Source organism: Mesoplodon bidens (assembly GCF_964165515.1).
Source record: "Mesoplodon bidens genome assembly, chromosome: 9".
NCBI lineage: Eukaryota > Metazoa > Chordata > Mammalia > Artiodactyla > Ziphiidae > Mesoplodon > Mesoplodon bidens.
This window is the reverse complement of record NC_138166.1, coordinates 60,177,841-60,205,679: the sequence shown is the minus strand read 5'-3', so window position 1 is coordinate 60,205,679 and position 27,839 is coordinate 60,177,841. Positions and strand designations below refer to the sequence as shown.

General features: G+C 41.3%; 1 protein-coding gene across 1 annotated transcript in view; it reads left to right on the top strand.

Annotated features, from left to right (window-relative positions):
* Nucleotides 1–5,785: 5,785 nt before the first annotated feature.
* Nucleotides 5,786–27,839, top strand: part of SCRN1 (secernin 1) — a 58,559-nt gene continuing 36,505 nt past the window's right edge. The window contains exons 1-2 of the mRNA XM_081243513.1: nucleotides 5,786–5,982; nucleotides 25,044–25,203. Coding sequence (XP_081099639.1) covers nucleotides 25,045–25,203 — 159 coding nt within the window. The 5' untranslated portion in view covers nucleotides 5,786–5,982; nucleotide 25,044. The remainder of the gene's footprint in view (nucleotides 5,983–25,043; nucleotides 25,204–27,839) is intronic.

Here is a 27,839-nt window from a genome sequence, read left to right as displayed (position 1 = left end):
AAAGCTCAACATTTACAATTCAAAATAAGCTTTCATCTATTAAAAGGTGGCCTCAGGTGTCACTAGAATATTAAAAGCAAGCCCTATTTTAAAACCGTACATAGCGTAAGGTGAAGCTTTTCTACACATGTAAACTAGGAAAACGTATCAGCAAGAAAGGATTAGGTTGAAACTGCTAAGTCTGATCAGAGAATCTTCTAGTCTGCCCTTTGATGATCATAAGACAAAGTTTTAGCAATTGTCCTTTAAATTATCTGTACAGTTGGCTAAACACATGAATGATTCCTAGAGGTGCAGCAATGAATGTAAAGCATATATGATAATTTGTTTCTGAAACCAGGTCCAGAACATTCATGAACTGTTATTTAAAATTAAATAGGAGCCACTCATTGAAATGACACATTCAAATAACTGAACTGATAAACCCATCACCTAATTATATGAGTAGGATTTTACACCTTTTTGCTAAAATACAATTTATGGTTGTCTAAATTACATACCGAAAGGACTTGATTGATCATTTAAATTCTAAAAATAATTTTTAAATAGATTTTAATACTTACAGTCTCTCAGTGTTGCCTATACTCAATATGCACAATAATTCTGTAAATTGTTTTAAGGGCATTTTAAAGGTTTGTTACCATGGTAACCAAATTTAGAAAACTAACCTCTTAAACATGGTTGTCACAGGATTAAGGCAGATGGCTGACTAATCTTAACTAGTGCTTTTCTTTCTCATTTTCCCATGGCTTCCTGTCAGCTCTTTTCTTTGGTTCTCATAAGATTACATACAAGGCAATTACAGAGGCTTTCTTGCCCATACATAAGTGTCTCATTCACATAATATTGTCTGTCATTCATCCCCATGAGAGTTGCCCAATGACAGATCCTTTTCTCCTGCTATAATTACACACTAAAAGAAGTACTAAGTGGAAAATATCTCTATATGCAATGTATTAAAGGCATTTCTCAATTACACATGTACTTTGGCTCCTCAAAATCACTGCATGGGGTTCTTTAGACAGTAAATAACACTGGTTAGAAGAAAAGGCAAAATCATCATCAGTGTATTTTTTTAAGTGGTCTTGGTTTGGGTAACCCTTATTTATGATCATCTTTTAAACTTGTTTATATTTCCCAACATGCTAGATTAATGTTTAATTAATCTATGCATAACTCTTATGTTACCCTGACAGCAACATACAATATATGCATATATTACTTCTATACTTAATAATTTCCCTGCTTGCCCCTGACTTCTTGAGAGGTAGGACTGATATGCCTTTTTTCACCTTTGTAGCAATAGTGCAATTCCTGGTACAGGTGTCCAATAAATGTTTCTTGTTATATCAGTATGTTGAAGAAGTTCTATAAGTAAACTATGCATTTTCAGTTCTTAAAATAATGACTCTAGTTGTATCAGGACATTTGGTTCCTTAGGGGCATTAAGATTAGTGTTCCTTGCCTTCCACATCTGCCCATGAAGGAAGAATTGCTATAGGACTTGCTCTCCTATTGTGAACAACTAGAAAACTGGGCAAAATATATGAAACAAATTTTGTCAGATATTGGACAACCAATGAGCAACTGGCAGAGCAGGACTGTGATTCTCAAGAGAAAGGAAACAAATGAGATAAGAGCTACAATTATCCCAGTTTTCTGCTTGGAGGCAATTCCTGAACTATACATGGTAAAGAGGAGGGAAACAAAACAGAGCCCAGTTCTCTTGTGCGGCTGAGGAAACAGAGATCAGAGTTCAGGGAGGTCAAAGCAGCTAGAATTTGTGGGGCAGAGCTCTGGATAAGAAAACTAAGCAGAAAAAAACTTCAGAAATTTGCATAAAGGTTTCCTTGAGTCATTGGGTGAATACCAACTGCTGCATGCATATGGTGAATCACCATAATGTCGGGCAAAGAATAACTCCTGAGGAAAGAACAACTACTGGGGAGCTGTGCACAAAAAAATTCCCAGAGCTTACACAAAACTGGGAATTGTCCAAGTTCCTACTAGCCAGAATCACCTTACTGATTACATGGAACATTCATTAGAACCCATATGTGAGTCATACCTTAGTAAAGAGCTAAAGTAGTCGTAGAGTTAAAGTTACCCTAGAACTGTCATAAACAGTTTATAAACAAGTCTCAAATGGGTGAAGCCGATTCTTAAGAACAAAGTTTACAACCTTTCTTTAAAAGAAATATTTAAAAAAATCCATTACTCAACAACATAAAATTCACTAAGTCTGATAGCCAATGAAAAATTATGAGAGAGACAAAGAAGCAGGAGATAAAACAACCAATAAAAGACTAAAAATAGACAGAAATGATAGAAGTAGCATACAAAGACTTTAAAACAGCTATTAAAATATAAATATGATCTGAGATTTAAAGGAAAATGTGTATGAGAAATGGATGGTATAAAAGAACCAAGTAGAACTTAAAGAGATAAAGAATAAAATATGTGATATAAAACTTTAATCAACAGGCAGTGGCAGTTAATTCCTTTTACCATGCAGCTTTGCTTCACTCCATCTGGACTTTCCTGAAGCTGTGGGAGATGGTCAGGTCCAGATCTCGACCAGGCCAGGTGAGGTCTGTGGTCCTGAGGTGTCCACTGTAAAGATGGAGAGGGACTGAGGGAGTCCTCCGGCCAGAACTGCAAAACTCCCTTTGAAAAAAATAAAAACAAAGACAATGCTGCCACATTAAAAATGCTGGGAGAGGAGATTGGGGGGGCACCAAAAAAAGAGAGAAAAAAAGACTTTCATTGACAGTATTAACCATTAGTAGATTAGATTAGAGACTGCAGAAGAAAAGATAAGAAAACTTTAAGAAATATCAAGAGAAATTCAAAATGAAGAGAGAAAAAAGAGTGGTGGGTGGGGAGGGAAAGAATAGATTCTTAGTGATCTGTGGGACAATATCAAGTGGTGTAATATATGTATAACTGGAGTCTCTGAACTTGGGAGGGATGGGGTACAGTGGGTAAAATATTTAAAGATGTAATGGCCAAAATTTTTCCTAATTTGATGAAAACTATAAACATACAGATCCAAGAAGCTTAGTTAGCCCCAATGGGATAAAAATAGGAAAAAAAAAACCCAAAACAGAACAAAGTGCATTATAATCATATTGCTCAAAATCTGTGTTAAGGAGAAGACTCTTAAAAGCAGCCATAGGAGAAAAAAGGACATGTTACGTACAGGGGAAGAAATAATCAAACACAGACCCTTCTTCAGAAACTTTGCAAGTCTTGTGACAATGTCTTATGACAATAGAATGATACTTTTAAAGTGCTGAAAGAAATGAAGCTCTCAACCAAAAATTATGTATCCAATAAAAATGTTTCAAAAATGGAAGTGAAGTAATGAGTTTTTCAGACAAAACTTGAAAGAGCTCATTATCATCTAACCTGCACCTACAACAAATGACAGCAATATCAATAAAGATGGGGTGGGGGATAGAAGTATCCTGCTGAAAGTGTTTTGCATTATATCTGAAATTATATTATTTGAAGGTAGACAGTGATAAGTTTAAGATGCATATTTTAAATCCTAGGGTAATCAACAAACAAAACAAGAAGTATGGCTAATAAACCAATAATAGGTATAAGATGGAATATGAAAAATACTCAATTCTTCAAAAAAAGGCAAGAGCAAAAAAACACAAAAAACAAAAAAAGAACAGAACAAATAGAAGTAGCAAGATGTTACATTTAAAACCCATCATATTGATAATTACACTAAATATAAAAGGTCTACACCAGAGTTTCTCGACTCCAATGCTACTGATATTTAGGGACAGGTAATTCTTAGTTGTAGGGACGTGTACTTTGCACTGTAGGATGTATAACAGCATCCCTGGCCTCTATGTGCTAGATGCCAGTAGAGGCCTCCCTCACCTCTGCCACTGTGACAATAAAAATGTCTCCAGACATTGCCAAATGTCCCCTGGGGGCAAAACTGCTCCCGTGTAAGAGCCACTGATCTAAGAACTCCAATTAAAAGGCAAAGAGTGTCTGACTGAATGAAAAGCAAGATCCGATTATATTCTGTCCAAACAAAGACAATCTAATATAAAGATAAAGGCTAAAAGTAAAGGGACAGTTTCCTTGGTTGGCCTTAAATGCACAGTCAGGTCCCTTTGTGCTCCAAGAGTCTATGAGCACTACTGCTCTATCCTGCAGTAACTGCACTGATTCCCCCAGCCCTCTCCCACTATCCATGCACTCCTGGCAAACCACAAGCACAGGCATAACAGTCAAAGATGTAAAAAAAGTCTCCTTCCTTGCCCTGCATTCAGTCACCCAGTTCTCCTCCCTGGTGGCATCTACTATTACAGTTTCTTACGTATCCTTCCAAAGATAGTCCACGCGTTTGCAAATGAGTACAGGCATATTTTTCCCCCACAAATGATAACACATTTACACAATGTTTCTCACATGGCTCCCCCCACCCTTAGTATAGGTTGGAAGTCTTTCATATCAGTACATAGAAATAGATCTTCCTCATTTTTTCAACAGCTGGATAGCATATCATTGTGCTGATGTGCTGTAATTTATTTGAACAGTTCTCTATTGACGGGCATACGCTTCTAATCTTTGCAAGCACAAATAATGTAGCAGTGGATAACCTTGTATGCATATCATTTCACACCCGTGTTGGTATATCTGTAGGATAAATTCCAGAAATGGAATCTTTACGTCAAAGACTATATATGTATTTGTTATTTGGGGAGATATTGCCGAGTTGTCCTCTACGGACTTTATAAAACTTTGATTTTTGCTAATCTGACAGGTGGAAATCCTACTTTGTATATGTATTCGATTTGCAGTTAAGTGAGCTTGAATATTTTTTCACGTGCCTAAGTGGTACTGCATTTTTTTTTCCCTTTATACTATCTCTTCATATCCTTTGAGATGGTTTTTTCTTATTAGTTTATAAAAGGTAGAGTTTGTGTTCCGGTAACAGACGGATGGTCATGTCCTGACCAATGACCGTGACGTCAGCATCAACACACCTGTCACCTGTCTCTGGATTTATTAACCCAGGTTTGGAATCTTGGCTTTGCTACTTGCTGCGTGATCTTGGGCGAGTTGCTTAACCTCTTTGAGATTTAGCGTCTAAGTATCGGACATAGTGGCGCAGTGGTTGAGAGTGCGCCTGACAATGCAGGGGACACGGGTTCGTGCCCCGGTCCGGGAAGATCTCACATGCCGCAGAGCGGCTAGGCCCATGAGCCATGGCAGCTGAGCCTGCGCGTCCGGAGCCTGTGCTCCGCAGCGGGAGAGGCCACAACAGTGAGAGGCCCGCGTACCGCAAAAAAAAAAAAAAAAAAAAAAAGTATCGGGCATAGGGTCTGGCTTGTCAACATGGCGCAGAACCGTACCTTTAAACCCAGGCAAGGAGTTGGCTTGGACTTGTGAGTCAACAAAGTACCAGACGCGTTTCTCCGCGGGGAAAGCTTGCTTAAGCACAGAGGCCCGCACGTAGCAACCCAGACGGCGGAGTCCGGGAGAGGCGCCGGAGAAAGCGGGGCCTGGCTCCTTAAAGCCAGAGTTCTCCCTTTCCAGAAAGCCGCAACCCCGCTGTGACCAAGAAATGAAATAAAAATCGCGCAAAGAGCGAGCCACGTTCCACGGGGAGATTCGTCTTCTCAGCCGCCCTTTCTGCTCCCAGGCGCCCCCGCGGACCAGGCAGAGTGCGTGTGCGGCGCGGCGCGGCGCGGCGCGGCCCGGGTCCGGCGTGGGGCGGAGGCGGGGGCGGGCCCCGCGGTCACGTGAGCCCGGCCAGCTGTTAGCTGGGGGGCGGCGGGCCAGAGCGCGGGGAGTCTGGGGAGGGGGAAGCGCCCGACGGCCGCCCTCGCCACTGCAACTGCAGCCCTCGATGTCGCCACAGTGATCGCAGCCGCGGCACCACCCGCACCCTCGCCGGCCGCAGCATCAGCACCGCAGAGCCGAGCCCGGAGCCCGGCAGCCCCGCAGGTGAGCTGTGACGGGCACCCCTGGGAGCGCAGGGAATCTGCAGCTGCTTCCCCCGGCGGGTTCACCCGGATCCGCCATCGCCGTCCCTGTGCCACGTCGCCTCCAGCTGTCCCTCCAAACCCGCGGGTGGGAATCCCACGGATGCTGGCTTGGGCTGTCTGGGGTCTCTAGGGGATCAGGAGAGAGGGGGCCTCAGCCCGGGGTTGGGGTGGGGGACTCCGGCTACAGGCTGCGGGGGCGCAGGAGAGGGCTGCCCCACCCCAGGGCGCGGGCGCCGCAGCCCGGTTGGAACCTGTCCCCACTCTCCATCCCCCAACCCAATCCTTCCCACCACCTCTTTTGAACTCTCCTCACTCCCCCAGGCCGCTTCTCCTGTGTTTCCATTGCTTGGTATCCCAGTTGCTGGCCCGCTGGGGTGTGTGCCCAGTGCGGCCCCCGCCCTCCCCCCCAGACCGCTCCGGGGGTTCCCGGCTCGTACGGGCACACAGCTGGTGGCGGAGAGGGCCAGGCACCCTCCCGGTCGCACCTGCCGCGTGGGCGGGCTCGCGGGAACATGGCTGCCTGGCGGGCCTGCTGCCCTTGGCCCGGCTCTGCCCCCGCGTCCGCCGGTTCTGCGGTTGCGGTTGCCGAGTCGTGTCCGGAGGACTACCCTCCCCCTAAGGGCAAACGCGTCGGCTCTTGCTGTTGTCTGCGAGGGCCGAAGGACTTGACATAACACCGCCCGCCTCCTCAAGCCACACCCGGGGCGGATCTTGGGGATGGGGGGTGTCGGGGCAAGTTAAGGCGGTGGCGCCGGGGCACTTATTGGTAAAAGGCACTCGTATTTCTGAGATGATTATCCATTTCAGTTTGCCTTTGCGCCCTCGGTTCGCTTGTCTGTCTGGGCGCGGATTATTGGGCGACATCACTTGTGAGGTCTGAGACGAGTGTGATCTGCAAAGCAGGAGGGATGCTTGAACTTTAGAGAATTGACGAGAACTAAGATTTAGGGGTTAAAAATGTCCATTCAACTCAAATGCAGAAGCAGTCATTTGCTGTGGCTCCAAACTGTCTTGGTAGTGTTCTGTTAAATAATACGCTCTTTCTGGATTTGCTGTTTAATTCTGGCTTGCAAGTGTCTTGGATTACGCTTGTAGTCCAGCTTCCCGATGGGTGTGTGTGTGTGTGTGCGTGTGCGCGTGCCTACTGTGCTCCAAGCCTGACTAGAAGATTCATCAGTTGCAGAGGAAACCTATGTTAACTCAAAATGGCAGCATGAAAAATCAGGCCAGGCGGAAGCAACACAGACCAGAGCTAACATCAGCTGCCCCCTGACTGAAGCATTGATGGGGGAATCTACGGGAGGGAAGGCCCTCCTGGGTATCGCTGCAGCCGGCCCTAAGGGATAGGAAGTGATTCTCGCAGCAGGCTAGATTTTAGGGTGCTGCAAGGTTCTGGGGAGGTTATGTGGGAAGTTTGAGGAGTTGTAATTATCTTCAGGTGCAAAGACCTGATTAAAACTCTCTGTGATTTTGATCTGATTTTCTACAGGCTCCACTAAAGTTGATGTATCTGGCTGCCAATATCTGTTTGATAACTTCTGTGCTGTTTTGTATCTACAAGTGGCTCTTAAAAGAGATGAGTGTCTGGTATAAACATCATCCAAGAACAGTACATATAACAAACACCAGGTTCTTAGAGCAAGTTTCATTGGAAGAATTGATTTAACATCACAAGCAAGCACTCAGGCACCAGAGGATGGTAAATTCTTGAAAGGTGACTCATTTTAGGATTTTTTTTTTAACAGCCTTTTTTTCCCCATTTCACTGCTGTGCTGCCAGCCATCTTCTCTTTTAGCAAGGAGGAGATGCATGAGGAGGCAAATGTTTCAGGGATAATGGGATGGAGGGAGATTAGTGCAAAGGTCAGGAATGGTGAGCTGGAAGCAGCCTGAGAAAGCGCTGTGCTGTCAACCCCTCTTTACAGCCCGGGAGGCTGAATCCAGCGGGGTGAATGGACTGCAGCCAAGGTCATATAGCTGGTTGGCAGCTGGCAGTGAGAACTAATAGCCAGGTGTCATAACTCCCCATTTTGGGGTTCCACATGCCGCCTTTCAAATCCTGGGGGAAAAGAGCAAACTTATCATTATTAGCATGGCAAACACTTCATGAAACCAAACTTTAACATGATTTAAAAATCTGTACTATTTAAAGTAAGTGCTCACACCTTAGTTTCCTAACTTAAGTGCATTTAACTTCTTAAGCTGTGTCCACCTCATGTTCCCATTTTCCAGGAGCTAGACTGCTTCTATATTTAAGCACCAAAACCATAATTTTATGGTTTTTACATTTTATAATATGTCAGAATCTTTGAGGTGAGTAGTGCATTCTTTGATTAAAAAATTAGTTGCTTGTATTGCTTGTCTGGTTTTGTAAAGAAACCAAGGTGGGACATATAATAGCTTTTGAATATATTTAAGTTTAAGTAATAGTAAATAACAAACCTATTTTAAAATAACTTTGAAGCAGCACTGAAGACAGAGTCTTTTTCTAGAATTTGAATTTGAGTTCTCTGAGTCATATACCAGTGTCCCTAGTTCTACTAAAGCAGAACTAGAGATTGTGTGTGGGTTAGTAAATATTTGTGCAGAGGTGGTGAGAGGAGGGGAAATATTTCTTCTGAGCATTCTGTACTGTCAACCCAGCGATCTGCAGAAGGTGAAGGTGGGTGCGCTATAGGGAACTGAGAGAATAATTGATGATGGTGAAGCAGATAGGAACTAGGTATGGATTGACAGATATGTTGAAATGAAGACAGATGCTGATGCCACATGTGCCATTAAGACAATAACTTGCATTAGAGCATGAATGTGAAGATTCATTCATTGAAATTCTCCCAATATGTCAAAGATATTTAAAATCACAAGTTTTTAAAAAAAGTAAACACGTGCAATCTGTTTGTTGGAAAACAATAAAAAATACAGATAAGCCAAGGTTATTTTTAAAAAGCCACCCATGATCCTTTTATTCAGCATTAATCATTCATTCTGAAAGTTTGGGTATTTTCATTGGAGTGAGAGCCTAGGTTTGTGCTGTCTAATTCAGTAGCCGCTAGCCACCGGCCACATGTGGCTATTGAGCACTTGAAACATGGAGAGTCTGAATTGTGATGTGTTGTGAATGTAAAATATACATCAGATTTCAAACATTTATAGGAAAAGGAATTTAAAACACTTCATTAATAATTTTATTTATTTATTTTTATTAAAGTATAGTTGATTTATAGTATTATGTTAGTGTCAGGTATACAACATAGTGATTCAAAATTTTATAGATTATACTCCATTTTAAGTTATTATAAAATAATGGCTATGTTCCCTGTGTTGTACAATATATCCTTGTAGGTTATTTTTTAATACATAGTAGTCTGTACCTCTTAATCCCCATACCCTTATCTGGTTCTTCCTTCCTTCGCTCCCCCCACTGATAACCACTAGTTTGCTCTCTATATCTGTGAGTCTCTTTTTCTGTTTTGTTATACTCATTTGTTTTATTTTTTAGATTCTCATGTAAGTGATAACATACAGTATCTGTCTTTGTCTGTCTGACTTATTTCACTAAGCATAATACCCCCTAGGTTCATCCATATTGTTGCAAATGGAAGGATTTCAATGAACAGATACAGTTCATTAATGATTTTTATGTTGATTATGCAGGCATACCTTGGAGATAATGCGAGTTGTGTTCCAGACCACTGCAATAAAGCAAATATCAAAATAAAGCAAGTCACATGAATTATTTGGTTTCCCAGGGCGTATAAAACTTAGGTTTATGGTGTAGTTTGTTAAGTGTGCAATAGCATTATGTCTAAAAAAATGTATATACCTTAATTTAAAAATACTTTATTGCTAAAAATGCTAACTACCGTGTGAGCCTTCACACGATAGAGTGAGTTCTCTTTTCTCTATACTAACATCAAAGAACACTGATCACAGATCACCATGAGAAATATAACAATAATGAAAAACCTTGAAATTGTGAGAATTACCAAAATGTGACAGACAGGAAGTGAGCAAATGCTATTGGGAAAATGGCGCCCATAGTCTTGCTTCACTCAGGGTTGCCACAAATCTTCAATTTGTAAAAAATGCAATTATCTGTGAAGCGCAATAACACGAAGCACAATTAAATGAGGTATGCCTGTATTTTGAATTAATATTTTGGATATATTGGATTTAAACAAAATATGTTATTAAAAGTAATTTCACCAGTTTCCCTTTAGTTTTTTAGATGTGGGTCCTGGAAAACATAAAATTACATATGTGATTCACATCTGTCTCCCATTATATTTCTATTGGGCTGCATCGGTCTAGGTCATTAGCAGAAAGTGGAGGTTGGTTGAGGTGTGTGATACTGTTCATAGAAATGGATGCGGGAGGTGAGAGAACTTTGAATAGACACTGGAGGGGAGGAGATGGGGTGAGTGGAGAATGACTGACGTGATGTACACGTCAATCACACCCACCTGTCCTCTCTCCCCCAGAAACTCCCAGCATCCTCAGGGCCTCCACCCAGTCTGGGATAGCAATGAACTGAACTGGGTGGGTGACTGAAAGGGGAGGAAGTTGGGGGCCTCCCAGCTTGAGCCTCATTGGAAGCAGAATGAGGGAGCTTGAGATGGTTAATGTTCCCTTCTCTTTCTCTTCTTAATGGTTATATATTTAACCTAAATCTCCCAGTGCTTCATCTACTACCCTAAAGTGAGCTAGGTGTTCTTCTGATCATTGTTTTAAGTTGTATTATTGCCCTCCTCTCTTGGTTTTATACATGAGTGCCTCTTCTTGTAGTTGATGAAGACCTTGAGAAGATCTTTTTAAACTCCATTTTCCCTTAGGTTGCACATGGTGCTTATAGGTGGTTAGGGGCTCAGATTACATATCGATAATTCATATGACTTCTTAAAAGTCCTAGTTAAAATGATGTAGTGATCAAAGACTCTTCTGAATATCTTTTTCTCCTCTCAAAATGAAACCTTAGTGTATTTTAAAATTGCACTTAGCAGTGCCTAGCGACCTGAAAGAATTAAATGAAATGTCTTAAAATGTCCTTTCTTGAGCACTGAAGTAATCGGATTTTAACAAATAATTAAAAATCCAATAAAGTAATATGAGTTTGTTATAAAGAAGTTTTAAATGACATAAGTAGATGAAATGTGAAGTTTCAATCTCTATAGCCCACATTTAGTCCCACTTCCAACTCTCAGTTAGATATTAATCCTTCCAAGGTCCTTTTTTTTTCCTTCCTCCGTTCCTCCCTCCCTCCCTCCTATCTATCTATAGTATATACTTATAAATATTTGCATAAGTGGGGATATTCACACCCACATATATATGTATTTACATACACACACTAATATGTTCATATATATGTATATAGGTTCCTTTTTGATAATAAAATGGGATAAATTTCCTAATGGTAAAAACACAGCAAATGAGTATAACATTAATGGGCATTTACAAAGTAGTTTTTAAGTCCATTTTGCTAGATGTAAAGTAATACTATGGTTTCATACTAGCAAGATTTAAATTTCTTCTGTAGGAAATGAATGTTTAGCTGATGTTTTTACAGGGACAGAGTGTAAACCACTGTTTTAAGAGTGATTAGGAAGACTTTTTAAAATCCCAGTTTACAGCATTAACAGGTACGTATCAAATCATATTACTGGGAAAAGAATGAGAATAGACAATCCGTTATTTATATGGGAGAGGAAAACAGATGGTGGGAATAGGAAGGTCACCATTCAAAGCAACTTTGCCAAATTAGTGGACACAATGGCAGCAATGTCAGAAATGAGAACACAAGGAAATGAAAGAACCCTAGATGTGGCTTGTTCAGTAGCTCCGAGGTCTTTCCCACAGGGAATGCTTTTGGCAGCTAACCACATACCTGCCTATTTCAAACACATTCTTCTTCCTTTATCTCCATAATCATTACATTCCCAGAACCCTAATCTTTAAGAACCAACCTTTCTTGAATGTTTCTCTATTCCAGATACTCTGCATCTATTACCACATTTAATCCCCATAACAGTACATAGTAGACATCATGGCCATGTTTTATAGATGAAGAACTTAGTAGTTGGAGAAGCTACACCCAGAATCTGGGTCTATCTGACTCTTTCTTAAAAAGCTATAATGTAACCTCTTGGATAGATTATTCTGACTGCACAGGTTGAATGTATACTATTAATGTGATGTAAGTCAGTTTCTTTCTTTCTTTATATTACTGTAAAAGATGGAAAACTGTCTTTCAACCTGCCATGTATTGGAAAACATCTTCCTTATAGTGAACTTGATCTGACTATATTTTTCTAATTTGGCTAGATTGAATGAAAAATGAATCCCACTTGTACTCTTTATCTACTCCTTCCTACATTAAAAAAACTGTTGTATCTATGAGAAATGGATGCCATTCAACTAATCCCTTCTCTTCCCCTCACTCTAAAATTCCTAAACGCTCTGCAAAAGTGATACTCACGCAGCCTGAGTTTTCTTTTACGTGGTACCATTTTTTTTTTTTTTTTTTTTTTTCAGTACGTGGGCCTCTCACTGTTGGGGCCTCTCCCGTTGCGGAGCACAGGCTCCGGACGCGCAGGCTCAGCGGCCATGGCTCACAGGCCAGCCGCTCCGCGGCATGTGGGATCTTCCCAGACTGGGGCACGAACCCGCGTCCCCTGCATCAGCAGGCGGACTCTCAACCACTGCGCCACCAAGGAAGCCCCGTGGTACCATATTTTAAATGCACCAGAGTGATGAACAGATCAGTGGGTGTAGTGGAGTTTTTGAAGGGGGGCCTTGAATTCACATGTGTCCCAACATTGAATGGACACAGAATAAATAATGAGCCATATATATCTTCAGCATTATTTTTCAGATGTGTAAGGATTCTATTACCAGTTAGTACATACAAATGCATTGAAAGTGTTACTAAATTCATAACATATATTCATTACATATTTTTCCCAACCAACTACAATCACTCTTATGTGGGGTGTCTATGAAAATTTTTTGATGTTAAAAAGTTGGGAAACATGTTAGAATATTTCACATTATAGAGAAATTCTGGAGTGATTTGAAGAATACTTTTGTTAAGTGACCAGTTACTCCCTAATTTATCCTATGAAGCAATGTAGATTTTGAAGCACAACATTCCACTTGACTATAGAAAAGTCTACGTTTCCTTAGTTATTAAGCTGTCACGTGAATCATTAAGTTGGACATTTTGCTTTATTCATATTTCTCATTGTCACCATATCTTGAAAATGAGGCAGAATCAGATGTGGCCAAAAGATAAAATGAATTCATTTGTCATGACTGAGCTGTGGGGTTCTCCTTAATCCCCGAGTCTCTGCCTTATTGAAAGGCCATATTTATTAGTGGCAATATATTGAGAAAATAGATGATTTCTACTGCAACTCTTTCTTTTCTTCTTTTTTTAAAGTATTTTCATTACAGATTCTGTATTTTCATGTGGGAAGTTTGAAAGTGCCTGAATATATATAGGTTAAGAAATTGCCTGTGTTTTTGCAACCCAGCAATACTATTACTCTTAAAAATTTTGTTGCATTTCCTTATGATCTTTTTGCATCATCTATCTATATAATATACATATTTGAATGATACTGTATATAATTTATGTGACCTCTTTTTATTTCACCAGCTTGTTCTTGTGTATTGATATATTTCCCAGCTTTCCATGATATGTATAGATTGCAAATTAAATATCATACATTTGTTTTGTTTCTGGATTCTTACGATCATCTAAGTGGCTGTATTTTGGGAGAGGGTGATGCACCAGCAGTGGTCCATTAAATTATCAGGGGTTATGGTGAAGTTGAGTAGTTGTTAATTACCTGGAATTTTGGTTTTACAAATTTGAAATACACACTCTTTTCATTTCCTCTAGCTAATCACCTAAATTGCAGTAGTTTTGGAATGGAAGAGCAAATCAGTTTGTGATCATTTCAGTCATTAAGAAAAAAGCATCCAAAGGATATTTCTTTGCAGGTCCTACTGATTTAGAAATATTCAGCTACATGAAATTATATCTAGCTCTTCTTTTTTCTGGCTTAAATTCTTACTTTCTATCCAAGGCAGAGGAGTCATGGTCATTACCAAATGATTTACCTTGCATCTATGTTAAATGAAGAATGCTTTTTTTTTTTTAAAAAAAAGGTATTTTTAAAGATTTGGGTGAGACTTTATTTCTTTAAAATAGTGAAAACTGCAAAACATTTAAGGAACAATTAACAATCCAAATCTTCCTGATTATCATGTAGTGTGATTAGTCTGATTTCCCAGTTTTAAAGCCAAAGACCAAGAAAACACAGCCTCCTACATCTTTATTTGTCATACTTCTCTCAAGTTACCCAGGGATGGGTTTCACCCACCTTCGTCTCGAAGGCAGAGAGTATTGCTGCCAATGCTGTTGCTGAATTCAGCAACATTCAATTAAAATTAAATGGTTTCCTTAGAAATAAAATTGAGAAGCAAGATGGCAGAAAGTTGATGGCCCTTGCCTTAAGGGAGCTTATTGTACTCTTGTATGTGTGTGTTGAAAGTTTCCACACTCAAAAAAAAAAAAGCTGGGCAGAAGAAAATGAATACTACTTTAGAGAAGCAAAGAGGTTTAATAACCTATAACTGGATATTCCACACCAGTCTGAACTGACGGCATCAGAATCACCTGGGCATTTGTTAAAAATATTCTTCCTGGGAACTCAGCTCAGACCCACTGAATCAGAATCTCCAAGGAGGGGGTGCCTAGGAATCTGCTCCTCAGACCATCATTTTGATGTGTGGTCAAATGTGAATCCCGTGTATTGAACCACAGCTTGGGAGCACCTTGTCAGAATCAGATTTTCCTGCTCTTTTTCTCTCATTGAAGATGAAATATCGATACCCCTTCCCCTTCATTTGTTCAACAAACATTTGTTGAGGTCTTATTATGTGCCATGTTAGTCTTTGCACGAGGTGTCAGGGAAGTAAGGATTTACATACGTGTCCTTGCCCTCATGGGGCTGATAGTCTAAAGGGCAGAGACAGGCGTTTTAAAACTTGAGGGAAAGAGATATAGCAAGGTAGAGGAAACCAGGGGCTTGCCTCTTCCCCCAGTGCGCTAATATACCAAGCCAACTGAAATCCCTCCCCATCCTCCCTGCCCCCAGGAATCCTTCCTCAAAGAGGTATCTGAGCCCCCAAATAACTTACTCATAAGTTATGACTCCAAGAAAGCATTTCCTGTATTAGATCAGTCCAGTGCTATTTCTAACCTTAAAAGAATTTTAAACATCTTATCATATGCATTACTTCTTAAGTAAAGAGAACAGTATGATAAACCACTATGTACCCATCACTCAGCTTCAGTTATTTTTATTACCTAGAGAATCTTGTCTCATCTGAATTTCCCACCCTTTCTCCTCACCCTGGATTACTTTCATTATATCATTTCACATGGAAATATTTCAGTATGTATTTCTAAAACTATAGGCTCCTTTTTTGGACATAAATACAATATCATTATATCTAAGAAATTAACAATAATTCCTTAGTATCAAATATTCAGAGCGTTCATATTTTCCCAACTGTCTTTTGTTTTAAATTTACTGTTTGGCCGCGCTGCGTGGCCTTCAGGATCTCAGTTCCCCAACTAGGTATTGCACCTGGGCCACAGCAGTGAAAGCCTGGAATCCTAACCACTAGGCCACCAGGGAACTCCAAATATTAGGAATATTATAGTTTTGTGTTTTTTTTGGCCACACAGCATGGCTCACGGGATCCTAGTTCCCCGACCAGGGATTGAACCCAGGGCCTTAGCAGCAAAAAGTGCAGAGTCGTCACCACTGGACCGCCAGGGAATTCCCCTCAACTGTCATAAAATTTTTGTACAGTTTGTTTAAATCAGGATCTAAATAAGTTCCACTCATTGCAGTTGGTTGATACATCTCTTAAGTAACTTTGTCTCTTCATCTTTTTTTTTTTTCTTGCAGTTTTTGTTGAAGAAATCAGATTTGTCCTATAGAGTTTCTCATAGTCTGGATTTTGCTGATTTCATCCCCATGGTGTCATTTGTATTCTCTGTAAACTGATGGTTCAATCTAGAGGCTCCATCATTCCAGTCTGATCCTTTAAGCACATTTTAGTTGCACATTGGAACATGAGTGTGTCTGATGAGCCAGGGGCAAACCATTGGTGAGATGGTGGAGGAGCATAGTAGGGATTGGTGCCAAAGTGTCACACCCATCCCCAGTGAGTAGTAAGAGGGAGGAAAAGGAACATTTATTGAGCATCCCACTGTATACGGCCACAGGGCTGGGTACTTTCCATACGATCTCAGATAAACACGTGTGCTGTGTTGTGTATGGAGGATCAGTCCCATTTTCACATGTGGAAACTCTGGCTCAGAGAGAGTTCATAACCCGCCTGTTTCCCACGGTTAGTGGGTGGAGTCAGGATATGAACAAGAGTCTGTTTGTCTCTAAAGTATGTCCTTCTCTTGCCCCTGTACACATGGGGCTACAGGGCCACCCAGGCATTGTAATGAGCACAACTGACCTGACACTGAAAAAAGAAAGAACAAAAAAAGCAATAGCCCAAGGGTGTTGATAGGCAGCGCTTCCAGTGGCCTCAGTGTTGGGAAGTGGAGAGATCTGTGGCCGGAGGCTCCCTCAGCTCCAATCCTGCTGTCATGCAAGAATGTGGATCCAGTGTTGCTAGGTCTTTTGAGTTTTCAAGAGACACTAAGCATCTGAATTTCTGTGGAAAATCTCTAGATTTAAAAATGTTAGCTGCTAATTCTGATTAAAAAAAAAAAACCACACTGTTTAGGCCAGTGCTCTGGACCAAACCAAGCAAATGTGCAGCCTGCCACCCCCGTGCCTCCCCATGCTGCTAGGAAGTATGTCTGCAGAAGAGTGGCATTGAAGACTGCCTGAGTCAGCTGTCAGAGGTAGGTGTTGCCCTTGGCCTTAGAGAAAGGGAATAGTAAGCAGCTCTTAAAAGACGTCAGGTGACAATGGAGCACATCTTCAACAGGTGAGAGAGCCTTTAGATACTGTAAAGAAAAAGCCAAGTTTCTGAAGTCTCATCTGTTCAGATCAGACCTTGACAAAGGAACAGCCTTCATCATGTAACTTTCCTCACCCTCACGGTGATGCATCCTTACTGTGTCCCAGACAGCATTCTGAGCACTTAATGTTTCAGCTCATTTGAACCTCACCACAACCCCATCATTATCCCTGTTACACAACGGTAACACAGGGCTGAGATTCGAACCCAGGTTGCCTCCAAAGCCTGCTTCCTTACTTAATACCCTATGTGGTCGTTCTTCCGTTAGGTAGTTCCTCATTCAAGGCATAGAATGTTAGAAGCTGGAAATCACTGGCTGTGGAGTCCTAAAGCTTTATGCTCTACTATCTTGAGCTTTCAGTGAAACAGAAGAATCTTTCTTTTTTTCAGGCAGAGCTTGATGAGTCTGAGCTAATTTACGTACCTTTCATCAGCTGGCATTTTCATCTCAATTCAGGTAGATAATTCCTTTCCCAAACACCTGTTTATCCTTTACTATCTCAATAGCAGATATAGGACAGGAAAATAAATTTATAAGTGAGTATCATTTGTCCTGTTTTCAGTTCAGTGGGAATGTCAACAATTTAAAAAATGACTTTATCGATAAGTAATATAACATAATATAATATAATAAAATACATTCTTCTTTGCTTTTCTGGAAGGAGGTAATTCATAGACGTTGGCTTTAAACTTACCCAATCTTCTCAGTAAAGCTGGGAGCTTGGAGAGTAAGGACATTTGGGTTTCATTTCTTTGTGCAAGTAAAGGTACTTTGTCACAGTTATTTGCAAGAGACTTAATAAGCCTATAGCTTATATAGACAGTCATTTTCTTCCTCTCAGGCAACTCAAGGCTTCCTTATTACTGGGTATGGTGCCTAATGAGGGTCTCTGCAGCTTCACTGAGATAAAAGGGCAGGGCAGTTTGGCATTCAGTCAAAGAAAACCCCTACTGGGCTTGGAGCATTCATGCCCTTCAATAACTACTCACTGAACTTGAGGACAAAGACCTTCTTTCCCATGCAGCTTCCTCCCTCCTTGTCTAGACATTCTGTAAGCAGTCTCCTAGTTACAGGGGTGCAGTGCTCCAGCCCCCCAAGCCTGTACCCAGCCTCCTGTCACCAGTCGGAGGGTGGATGTTGGGAGATGCAGCTCCTGTGCTGTGAGCTCCAAGGACTCTGGAGTTATAATTCCCAAGAGGAAGTCATGAATCCTGAAAGGACTTTGATAAGGACAATGATGGTTAGAAATTGAGCTTAGGGCTACTTTACCACAGCTGATAGCACGATATCTAAAGCTGTCCAGCCCAGTTTTGTAGCCTTGAGCCACATGTGGCTATTTGATTTTTAAAAAATGTTAATTGTGGTAAAAATACACGTAACATAAGATTTACTGTCTTAACCATTTTTAAGTGTACAGTTTAGTTGTGTTAAGAATATTCATATTGTTGTGCAACCCATCCCCAGAAATTTTTCATCCTGCAAAACTGACACTGTGTACCCGTTAAGCAGCTAACACTGTCCTCCTCCCCACACCCACCCCTGCCTGCTCCAGCCCCTGGTAACCACCATTCTACTTTCTGTCTCTATGAATCTGACTACTCTAGGGACCTCATATAAGTGAAATTACACAGTATTTGCATTTTGGGGACTGGCTTATTCTACTTAGCATAAAGTACAGATAAATGTACTTTGAAATATTCTTAACAAATACTTCCTAGGAAATACCTGTAAGTTTAATTGTCTGTGGGGGTTAAATTGGAGTGTTTCATTATTTGGAACTGTTAGTTTATTGCTAACCTGGCAAGAATCCTAATTGGTATTTACCACAAAGAAGCCTATTCAGTAGACTTGCTCTTTAAGCCTGTTGCTTTTAAAGATTTTTACTTGAAACCCATAGTAAGAGAGAAATGCTATATTGCAACCCAGTACATACATATACTTATATGTGTATATCTGAACTTAAAGTTTCTTGTACCAGCGCTTACTCTTACTATGTGAGATGCACATGTTCTTTTCTAAAAAATACTGATCTTCACTATATTGATTTCATAACCCACAAAAGGGCCACAACATGCAGGTTGGAAAACACTGCTATAGACATTCCTGGGTTCAGTTTTAGGCCTGTAGTATATATAACCCTGTACCCACATCCCCACCTCTGGATCCCTATGGCTCAGAAGACAGCTTCAGAATTGTGCCTCAAAGCAAGCAAGTTAAGAAAAAAGCCATCAATCATGGCTTTATTTCTGAGTAAGCTTTGTTCACTGATTTTAATGCTGGCTTAAGTAGAGTGTAGTTATAGAAAATTCATTATTGAATGGTTATACTGTTTTCCAAAGCTGAATATAAATGATAAAAAAATCTATGCAATAAATTTCTGCATTAGCATGTGTGATTGGGAGTTAATTAAATTTTAGTTTATTTTTCTTCGTGGAAGAGATTATGACATTTCATAATGCTGTATAAGATTATAGAGGGAAAGGGAGAAAAATGGTAAAGTTGGTTTTTTGTGTCATACATGAATGATTTAACAGTTTATAAAAATCCTGTTAACAGATTTCAAAATGCATGTTTTATACAGTATATAGATGAGTTAACTTTTCAGATTTTTTAATCTGGTATGTTAGCCAGTATTTTGACAAATAATGGGAACAAAATTGAGATTCCTGGAATTAGTTTCAAAAGAATTTCATCTCAGGGTGAGCAGAAAATTGGCTTTCTGATGGGCCACTTTTTCTTTTCCTATTTGAGGCGACTGCAGGAGGCCTGCCCACTATTTGTGTAAATAATAGTAATGAACATTTGTGTACTCCCTGAGTAACTCTGAATTGGGCAGGCTATAAAGAAAAAAAAAAAGAAAACAAAGTACTAGAGAATAACTATAATAATGCTGAATAAAAAACTTGTCCTAACTATAACTCAAATAAGAATTTGCCAGTTTTGAAATTTTAGATGCTGGGACATAGAAATAGAGCCAAATTTTTTTCTTAAAATAAAATTCCTAAATCAGTAATATCCCCTGGGTTTATTTATTTTTTAATCTTTTGTGTGTGATTATATAAGTATAAATACTTGTAGGAAAATTGAAGACAAAGGAAAATATAAAAAAACAAAGAATTTAGTGGTCAGGCTACCACTTCTGGTCTTTTTCTATGCACATTTTCATGTAGTTAAGATAATTTTTTAAAATAAATTTATTTATTTTATTTATTTATTTTTGGCTGCATTGGGTCTTTGTTGCTACTCGTGGGCTCTCTCTAGTTACGGCGAGCAGGGGCCACTCTTCGTTGCGGTGGGCAGGCCTCTCACTGCGGTGGCCTCTCCCGCTGTGGAGCACAGGCTCTAGGCACACGGGCTCCAGCAACTGAAGCATCTGGGCTCAGTAGTTGCGGCTCACGGGCTCCAGGGCACAGGCTCAGCAGTCATGGCGCACGGGCCCAGCTGCTCCGCGGCATGTGGGATCTTCCTGGACCAGGGCTCGAACCCACATCCCCTGCATCGGCAGGCGGGCCTTCAACCACTGCGCCACCAGGGAAGCCCTAAGATAATTTATTTTGGACACCCCCCCACCTCCCCAAACCATTTCTCCATGCAATTAAAAACTCTTCACAAACATTTTAATGGTTTTATAGTATTCTACCATATAGATGTAGCATAAATTTTTAGCCACTTCTCTGATGCTGGACAGTTAAGTTTCCATCCGTTTTTCACCTGTATAAAAACCGCTGTAATGCACACTTTTGTGCATGAATCTTGTCCATATTCCTGATCATTTCCTTAGAGTAGATACACAGAAATGGAATTCCCTTCCATCCACTGCTGTCTCCTCCCTGTCACAGCCAACTTCCATCTGTGTGCACTGGCTCCATTTCCTTCCTAAAACCTGGCTTAAAAGCCTTTAGTGGCTTTAGTGTTTATTATGGGACAGACACTAAAGTCCCTGCCGTTGCCTTCAAGACCCAACATGGACTAGCCTCTCTCCCTGCGTCTCCAGCCTCTTCCCTGTTACCTCTGGCTCAGCCACACTGGCTATTTGATGTAATGGCTCCTTCCTCTTTCTCCAGCCACAGGGCCTTCAAACCTGCATAGCCTCCCTCTGGAATAGTCTCACTCCCCCACCCATCCGTCCTTTGTGGACTATGAGGTGAGATATCTACTTAGAGGAAGTGGTTGGAAGTTTGAAGAGAAGTGAAGGTCTCAAAAGTTCATTTAGGAGTTAAAGAGAGGAATTGACCAGACAAAGTACACAAGGGGTTTCCAGGTAGCAATGAGGGCCACTTTCCAGGTATATTCAGAGTCAGGAATGTGAGATTCATATCAAGGGAACTGGAATTGTCCTCTAGGGCTATGATCACCTTTAGCTTCTGGAGAAAAGAGCTTGCTTAAATTAAACTCAGTTCACCTGATGAGTTCCGTATCCACTTCCTGTGTTTATTTTTCTCAGTCTTGTAGCATTGTCCTACCTCTTCTTGACTTAATTCAATTTATGTGGGTGATAGCACGATTTGTCATAGAATAAATGGAGGACTTTACAAATAAATGCTTTTGGGGTCATTGGAAACCTCAATGTGAAAGTCTTCATTTCTGGGTTTATTGGGAAGTTGTAAAGTTGCTCTGTTCAGTAGGATTTCTACTACCCACCTGTGGCTATTTAAATTTAAGTGAATTAAAATTTGTAATAAAATTAAAAATTTAATCCCTTAATTACACTAACTACACGCCAGTAGCCACTTGAGGCTGGTGGCCACTGTATTACATAGTGGAGATGGAACATTTTCGTCATTGTAGAAAGTTCTGAACAGCACTGATCTAGAGAGCAGAAAAGGATCCAGCTAAGTCATCTCTGAGGCTAGTCATTGTGTAGAATGGTGATCCAGGAAAAGTAATGGACAATTAGCTTTGGCTAGTTTGCTACAGGTTGTGATACACAGTTTATGGGTTCATCTAACATGGTAAAAGATGACATAAAAATTCTGCTCCCTTCTGGCATTCCCAATCATTCCCAAAATTCAGCGGAAAAGCCAGCCTCTCTGGGCCCACATATCCCTGGGCTTCCTTTGCCTATGTATTCGTCATGGTCAAGTGACTCAGATGACCTGCTGACCAAGCAGATGTCCAAGCTGAAGAATAAGTGCTAGTCAGAAACTCCTAGGGGCAGGACAGGAATAAAGACACAGACATAGAGAATGGACTTGAGGACACGGGGAGGGGGAAGGGTAAGCTGGGACGAAGTGAGAGACTGGCATGGACATATATACACTACCAAATGTAAAATAGATAGCTAGTGGGAAGCAGCTGCACAGCACAGGGAGATCAGCTCGGTGCTTTGTGACCACCTAGAGGGGTGGGATAGGGAGGGAGACAGGGAGACGCAAGAGGGAGGGGATATGGGGATATATGTATACGTATAGCTGATTCATTTTGTTATACCGGAGAAACTAACACACCATTGTAAAGCAATTATACTCCAATAAAGATGTTAGGGGCTTCCCTGGTGGTGCAGTGGTTGGGAGTCCGCCTGCCGATGCAGGGGACGCAGGTTCGTGCCCCGGTCCGGGAGGATCCCACATGCCACGGAGCGGCATAGCCCGTGAGCTATGGCTGCTGGGCCTGCGCATCTGGAGCCTGTGCTCCACGACGGGAGGGGCCACAGCAGTGAGAGGCCCGCGTACCGCAAAAAAAAAAAAAAAAAAAAAGATGTTAAAAAAATGCATGCATGTTGTTTATTTTCTATAGATACGTCTTGTAAATGCAAGACCAGTGGATTTTTACTATTTTTTTAAAAAAGATTTATCTGTTATTATTTATTTAATTTATTTTTGGCTGTGTTGGGTCTTAGTTGCAGCATGTGGAATCCTCGTTGAGGCACACGGGATCTTTCGTTGCAACGTGCAGGCTCCTCGTTGTGGTGTGTGGCCTTCTCTCTTGCTGTGGTGTACGGGTTTTTCTCTTCTTTGGTTGCGGCGCACAGGCTCCAGGGTGCGTGGGCTCTGTAGTTGTGGCACGCGGGCTCAGTTGCCCCGCAGCATGTGGGATCTTAGTTCCCTGACCAGGGATCGAACCTACGTCCCCCACGTCGCAAGGTGGGCTCTTCACCACCGGGCCACCAGGGAAGTCCCAGATTTTTACTGTTTTTAAGGATCAAGTAAAATAAGGTTCTGCTCATAGATCAGACACCAGCACTTTTGACATGGTCCAACAATGGGGGCAGAAGGGAAGTCCTATTACATACGAGAGTCATACAAACACAGGAAAACACGTTCTTTCCCGATCTTACCTTCTTCTGGGTCTGTTTCACTTTATTTGGCTCAGCCAGCAATTCTTCCCACCTCCAAATTCTAGGAATCCTCTACAAAGGCATTTTATAATTATTGTAGGTCTTCCTTACACATACAGAGTCTTGGTTTATTCCTCTTTATCCCTCAAGTTTGAAGATAATGTGGTTTTGTGAAAATGGGAAAGGTTAAGAGGAGGAAGAACTGGAGTCTCTTTATCTTCTTGCCTTTTCTTTCCCCCAGAGGGACTAGGGGCTATTTTCCTGAGCTAGGAGGGAATTATTTTCAGAGTTATGGACTACGTACTTCTCTGTGCCCTGGGGAGGGACCTGTCATAAGCACTGCCAGGAAGAACTCTGACAGCCCGGGGTGTGTGTACACAGACTACCCTGAAGTAGCCTGAATGTAGACGTAGCAATATGGTCCCTCACAAAGATGTTTCTAAACATAGAATGTTGCTGACTCTGTGACTTGATAACTGGTCCAGTAGTGAGTGAGGGGAGTTGATTTTGACTGGCTTGCTCAACAGAAATTTTGAGACGCTGCTCTATTTGAGTGGTCAAAACCCAAAGAAAATATCTCGTATACTCATGTAGCCTCTACAAGTTGCAAAATACGTTCTCAAGAATCATTTCATTTGATGCTCATGATACATCTGTGGGCTGGGGCAAAACATGAGGCTCAGAGCGGTAAAGTGATTTGCTCAAGGTCACACAGCTAGTAGGTGACGAGGCTGAGTTTTGAATCCCAGTTGCTTTTCTGAGAATATTGCTTTACTTCTCATTTATATTTTAATGGAGAAGCAGATGGTAAGGATAGTTCCTGGTGCTCCAGTGGGACGGATGATGAAGCTGGCTGCTGAGACAGGGAACCTTAGGAAGGGATCCAGTTTAGGGAAGATGATGAACTCAGCTTTGGATATCAGGTAGGCTGGGTCTGTGGGTCAGGAGCTCAAGGAGAGAACTGAGCTGGAATTATATAGGTAGGTCACTGGTTCGTAAATGACAAGCGAAGCTCTGGGCATGGATGAGTTTTCCCAGAAAGAAAAGAGCATTAAATGAGGAAGGAAGAGCCAAGCAGTAAGGATGCTCGATGGCCAAGTAGAAGAGAACCAGCCAGCCCGGAGCAGCTAGAGAGGCAGGAGGAAAGCCAAGAGGTGCTTGAGTGTTATGTCACTGAGGTAGAGAAAGATGTATATAAAAGAGGGGGGTATCTTTCAGTTTACCTGCAGACCCATTTCCCCATGACCACCCCAAAACCTATCATATGGCAGCCATGCATCTCTAGATCAGAGGCACTTCTGTAGTGCGCTGTCACAGGGCATATTTGTTTATTTTTGTATTGCTGTGACAGGTGGCAGCGTGTGTGTTTTCTGCCTGGAACAGTAACCTCCTTTCCATTCTCCTGCGTCCTTGCACTTTTGGCTGTCACTGCGGTCTGTTGCGAACCTGAGATCCTTTATTCCCACAGAGTACTAAACAATACCTGGTGTCAGTGGTTCTGTGATTCTCCTCCAGACACCCCACCTACATTTGCCAGCTGGGCTCTCTTAATGAGCTCGTGGCACACAGTTCAATACTAGAACTCTCTTAGTGGGTGAAATATGTTTGAAGAACTCACCAGTGGCATGTTCCATGTTAGGCCTGCTTCCATTCTCTCTCTGGCATCTCTCTCTTTTCAGGATGGCTTTAGCTCCTCCAAGTTACTGTTTTGTGGCCTTCCCACCACGTGCGAAGGACGGTCTGGTGGTATTTGGGAAAAATTCAGCTCGGCCCAGGGATGAAGTGCAAGAGATTGTGTATTTCTCGGCAGCTGATCATGAACCTGAGAGCAAGGCTGAGGTAAGTCACGTGTTACCGTCTCTCAGTTAACGTGTATTCTCTTTCTCTGGCTTTGCCCAGCACCTTGATGTCTTAACCTGGAAGCCTGCTCACAAGTCACAACTGTCATGTGGGTTCTGTTGATTCCTGTCTCCATTCAGGTTTGTTCATAGCCTTAAAAACAGGGTCACATGGAGAATTCTACATTCGTTGCTATGGCCCATGTTTTATACTTAAGTAAAATATTTACACAATTCCAAAGTCAAATCTATGAAATAAGATATATTCATAGAAGTCTAGCTTCTACCTTTGTACCATTCACTCCATTTCCTTTTTCTTCTATAGGTTATCATGTTTTGGAAGTTTGGGGGTTTATCCTTCCATTTAAAAAATTCCATATTAATATATGGAATACACTACACACACACAGATACATATCCATATGAATATTTATCCCAGTCCCTTTCCTCCCTTCTCAGATGAATGGTAGCATGCTATATACACTTTTTTCCACTTTGCTCTTTTCAACTAAAACTGTATCTTGCAGGTCACTCCATTGGGTCTCTAAAGAGATTCTTCATTCCTCATTTACAGCTGTGTCGTGTTTCATTCTGTGGATGTAATCAGACTTTAATCAGTCCCATATTACTGGACATTTGGGTTGTTTTCCAGTCTTTTGCTATTACAAATAGTGCTGAAGTGAATAATAGCCTTGTGCATCTGTCACAGTATCTGGTCTTGGTTTATATATTTTTATCATGTTAAAAATTATCCACCAGTTCTTATTTTGAGTGCTTAAAGAACTGTTTAGTCAGTATTTTTTTGGAATAGGTGCCTAGAAATGGGATTTCTGAGTCACAGCGTATGTAAGTATGTAATTTTGTTAGATATGGTCAAATTTCCTTTCATAGCTGGTGTACCATTTTGCGTCCCCACCAGCAATGTAAGACAGTGCCTGTTTGTTCATATTCCCAGAGTGTGTTGTCAAACTCTCATGATGGCTATTTCATGTTAGTTTTACATTCTGCTCTTTTACTAAATTCTTTTATTGGTTGTGTCAGCTTTTATTATTGATTCTCTTAGGTTTTCCAGGTGTGTTGTTATAAAACCTGCAAATAGAGATTGTTTGATTGTTCTTACATCTCTAATTATTTTCTTGTTTGTTTGGCTTATAGCTTGGATTCAGTATTAATAGTGATGGAGATAATGGATATCTTTGCCTTTGTTTCTGACCTGAGGGGGGACAGCCTCTAGTGCTTCCACAATAAGTAAGATGCTGGTTTGGGAACAGAGATTTATATAGTTTTGTCATGTTAAAAAGTATACATCAATTCATACTTTGATTGCTTTTAAATCCTCAAGAATAGGTGTTACATTTTGTTAGTTATCTTTCCAGTGATTATGGAGATAATCCCCTGATTTTTTTCTCCCTATTTAATGATAAGTTGAACCATCTTTGCATTCATGGAATAAACTTCTTGGTTATGGTATATTTAGTTGTATGTGTTTAAATGGTAATTGTTTGTTGAAGGATGAAGAATTTGGGTGAAAAAGATGGGAGCTAGTAGATTAACAAACTCTTGCCCCTGACATAATCTGTATTCTTTGATGTTCTATGCTTTACAAAATAAACTGATTTTTCTGGTGATTGTGCTAGGTTTTAAGTGGGTATTCATCAGTGTGTATTTCATTTTCTTATCTGAATCTTTATCTGTTTCGATCCTTTAAAAGCATTAAGCATCACCAGAGCAACAGAACTCTACAAGGAGCTGCTTATGCGAGGTGAATTTAACAGAGACACTGAGACGAACAGGCAGAGTGCATGAGTCTGTGGTTGAGGCAGTGGCAGACTGGCTCCCACAGGATATTCGCCAGAACCACTTGCCTCTCGTGTTGCACCACTAACTTGGTCCAAGCCCCTAAACTTCAGTGGGACCTTTCTTTCATACAGGCAGAAAAGAGTGCTAGGTTCTCTGGTGCTCATGCTAGCTTTTAAATGGGTATTCATTAATGTTTGAATGTCCATGTTGTTTGGATCTGAATGTTTCTTTCTGTTCCTGGAACAGAGTGGACTCGGTATGGATTAAGTCGGTTTGGTTTGCGTTGTTACTGACCTTCCCTGTCTGTCTTCCCTAAATGTTTCTTTTTCTCAGAGGGTCATGCAAACTGAAACAACACTTTGATTTTCATGTGGGCAGATTTAATTTCCCAAAGATGGCTATACCAAATCCCATTCCACATGTACTTCTCACAGTGTGATAGACACGCCACCACGGAGTGGAGGGTTTATGCCCCCCACCCCTGCCACGAATCTTGGTGAGGACTTCCGATGGCATCATGCAGTGAAGCATGATGGAGGTGGTGCTGTGTGACCTCCAGGGCTGGGTCATAAAAGGATTCAGCTTCCACTCGTCTCCCTCTTTTGGAACTCTCGCCCCAAGATCCCAGGCACCATGCTGGGTGGAACCCAAACGCCCATGTACAGAGACTATGGGGTGGGGCCCACATGGAGAGCCTACAGCTAGTGTCAGCTGCCAGATGTATGAGTGAATGACCTTTCAGTGATTCCAGACCTCAGGCTCTATGGAGTAGATACACAACATCCCTTCTGTGCCCTGTCCAGATTCCTGACTCATCAAATTCACGAACATAATAAA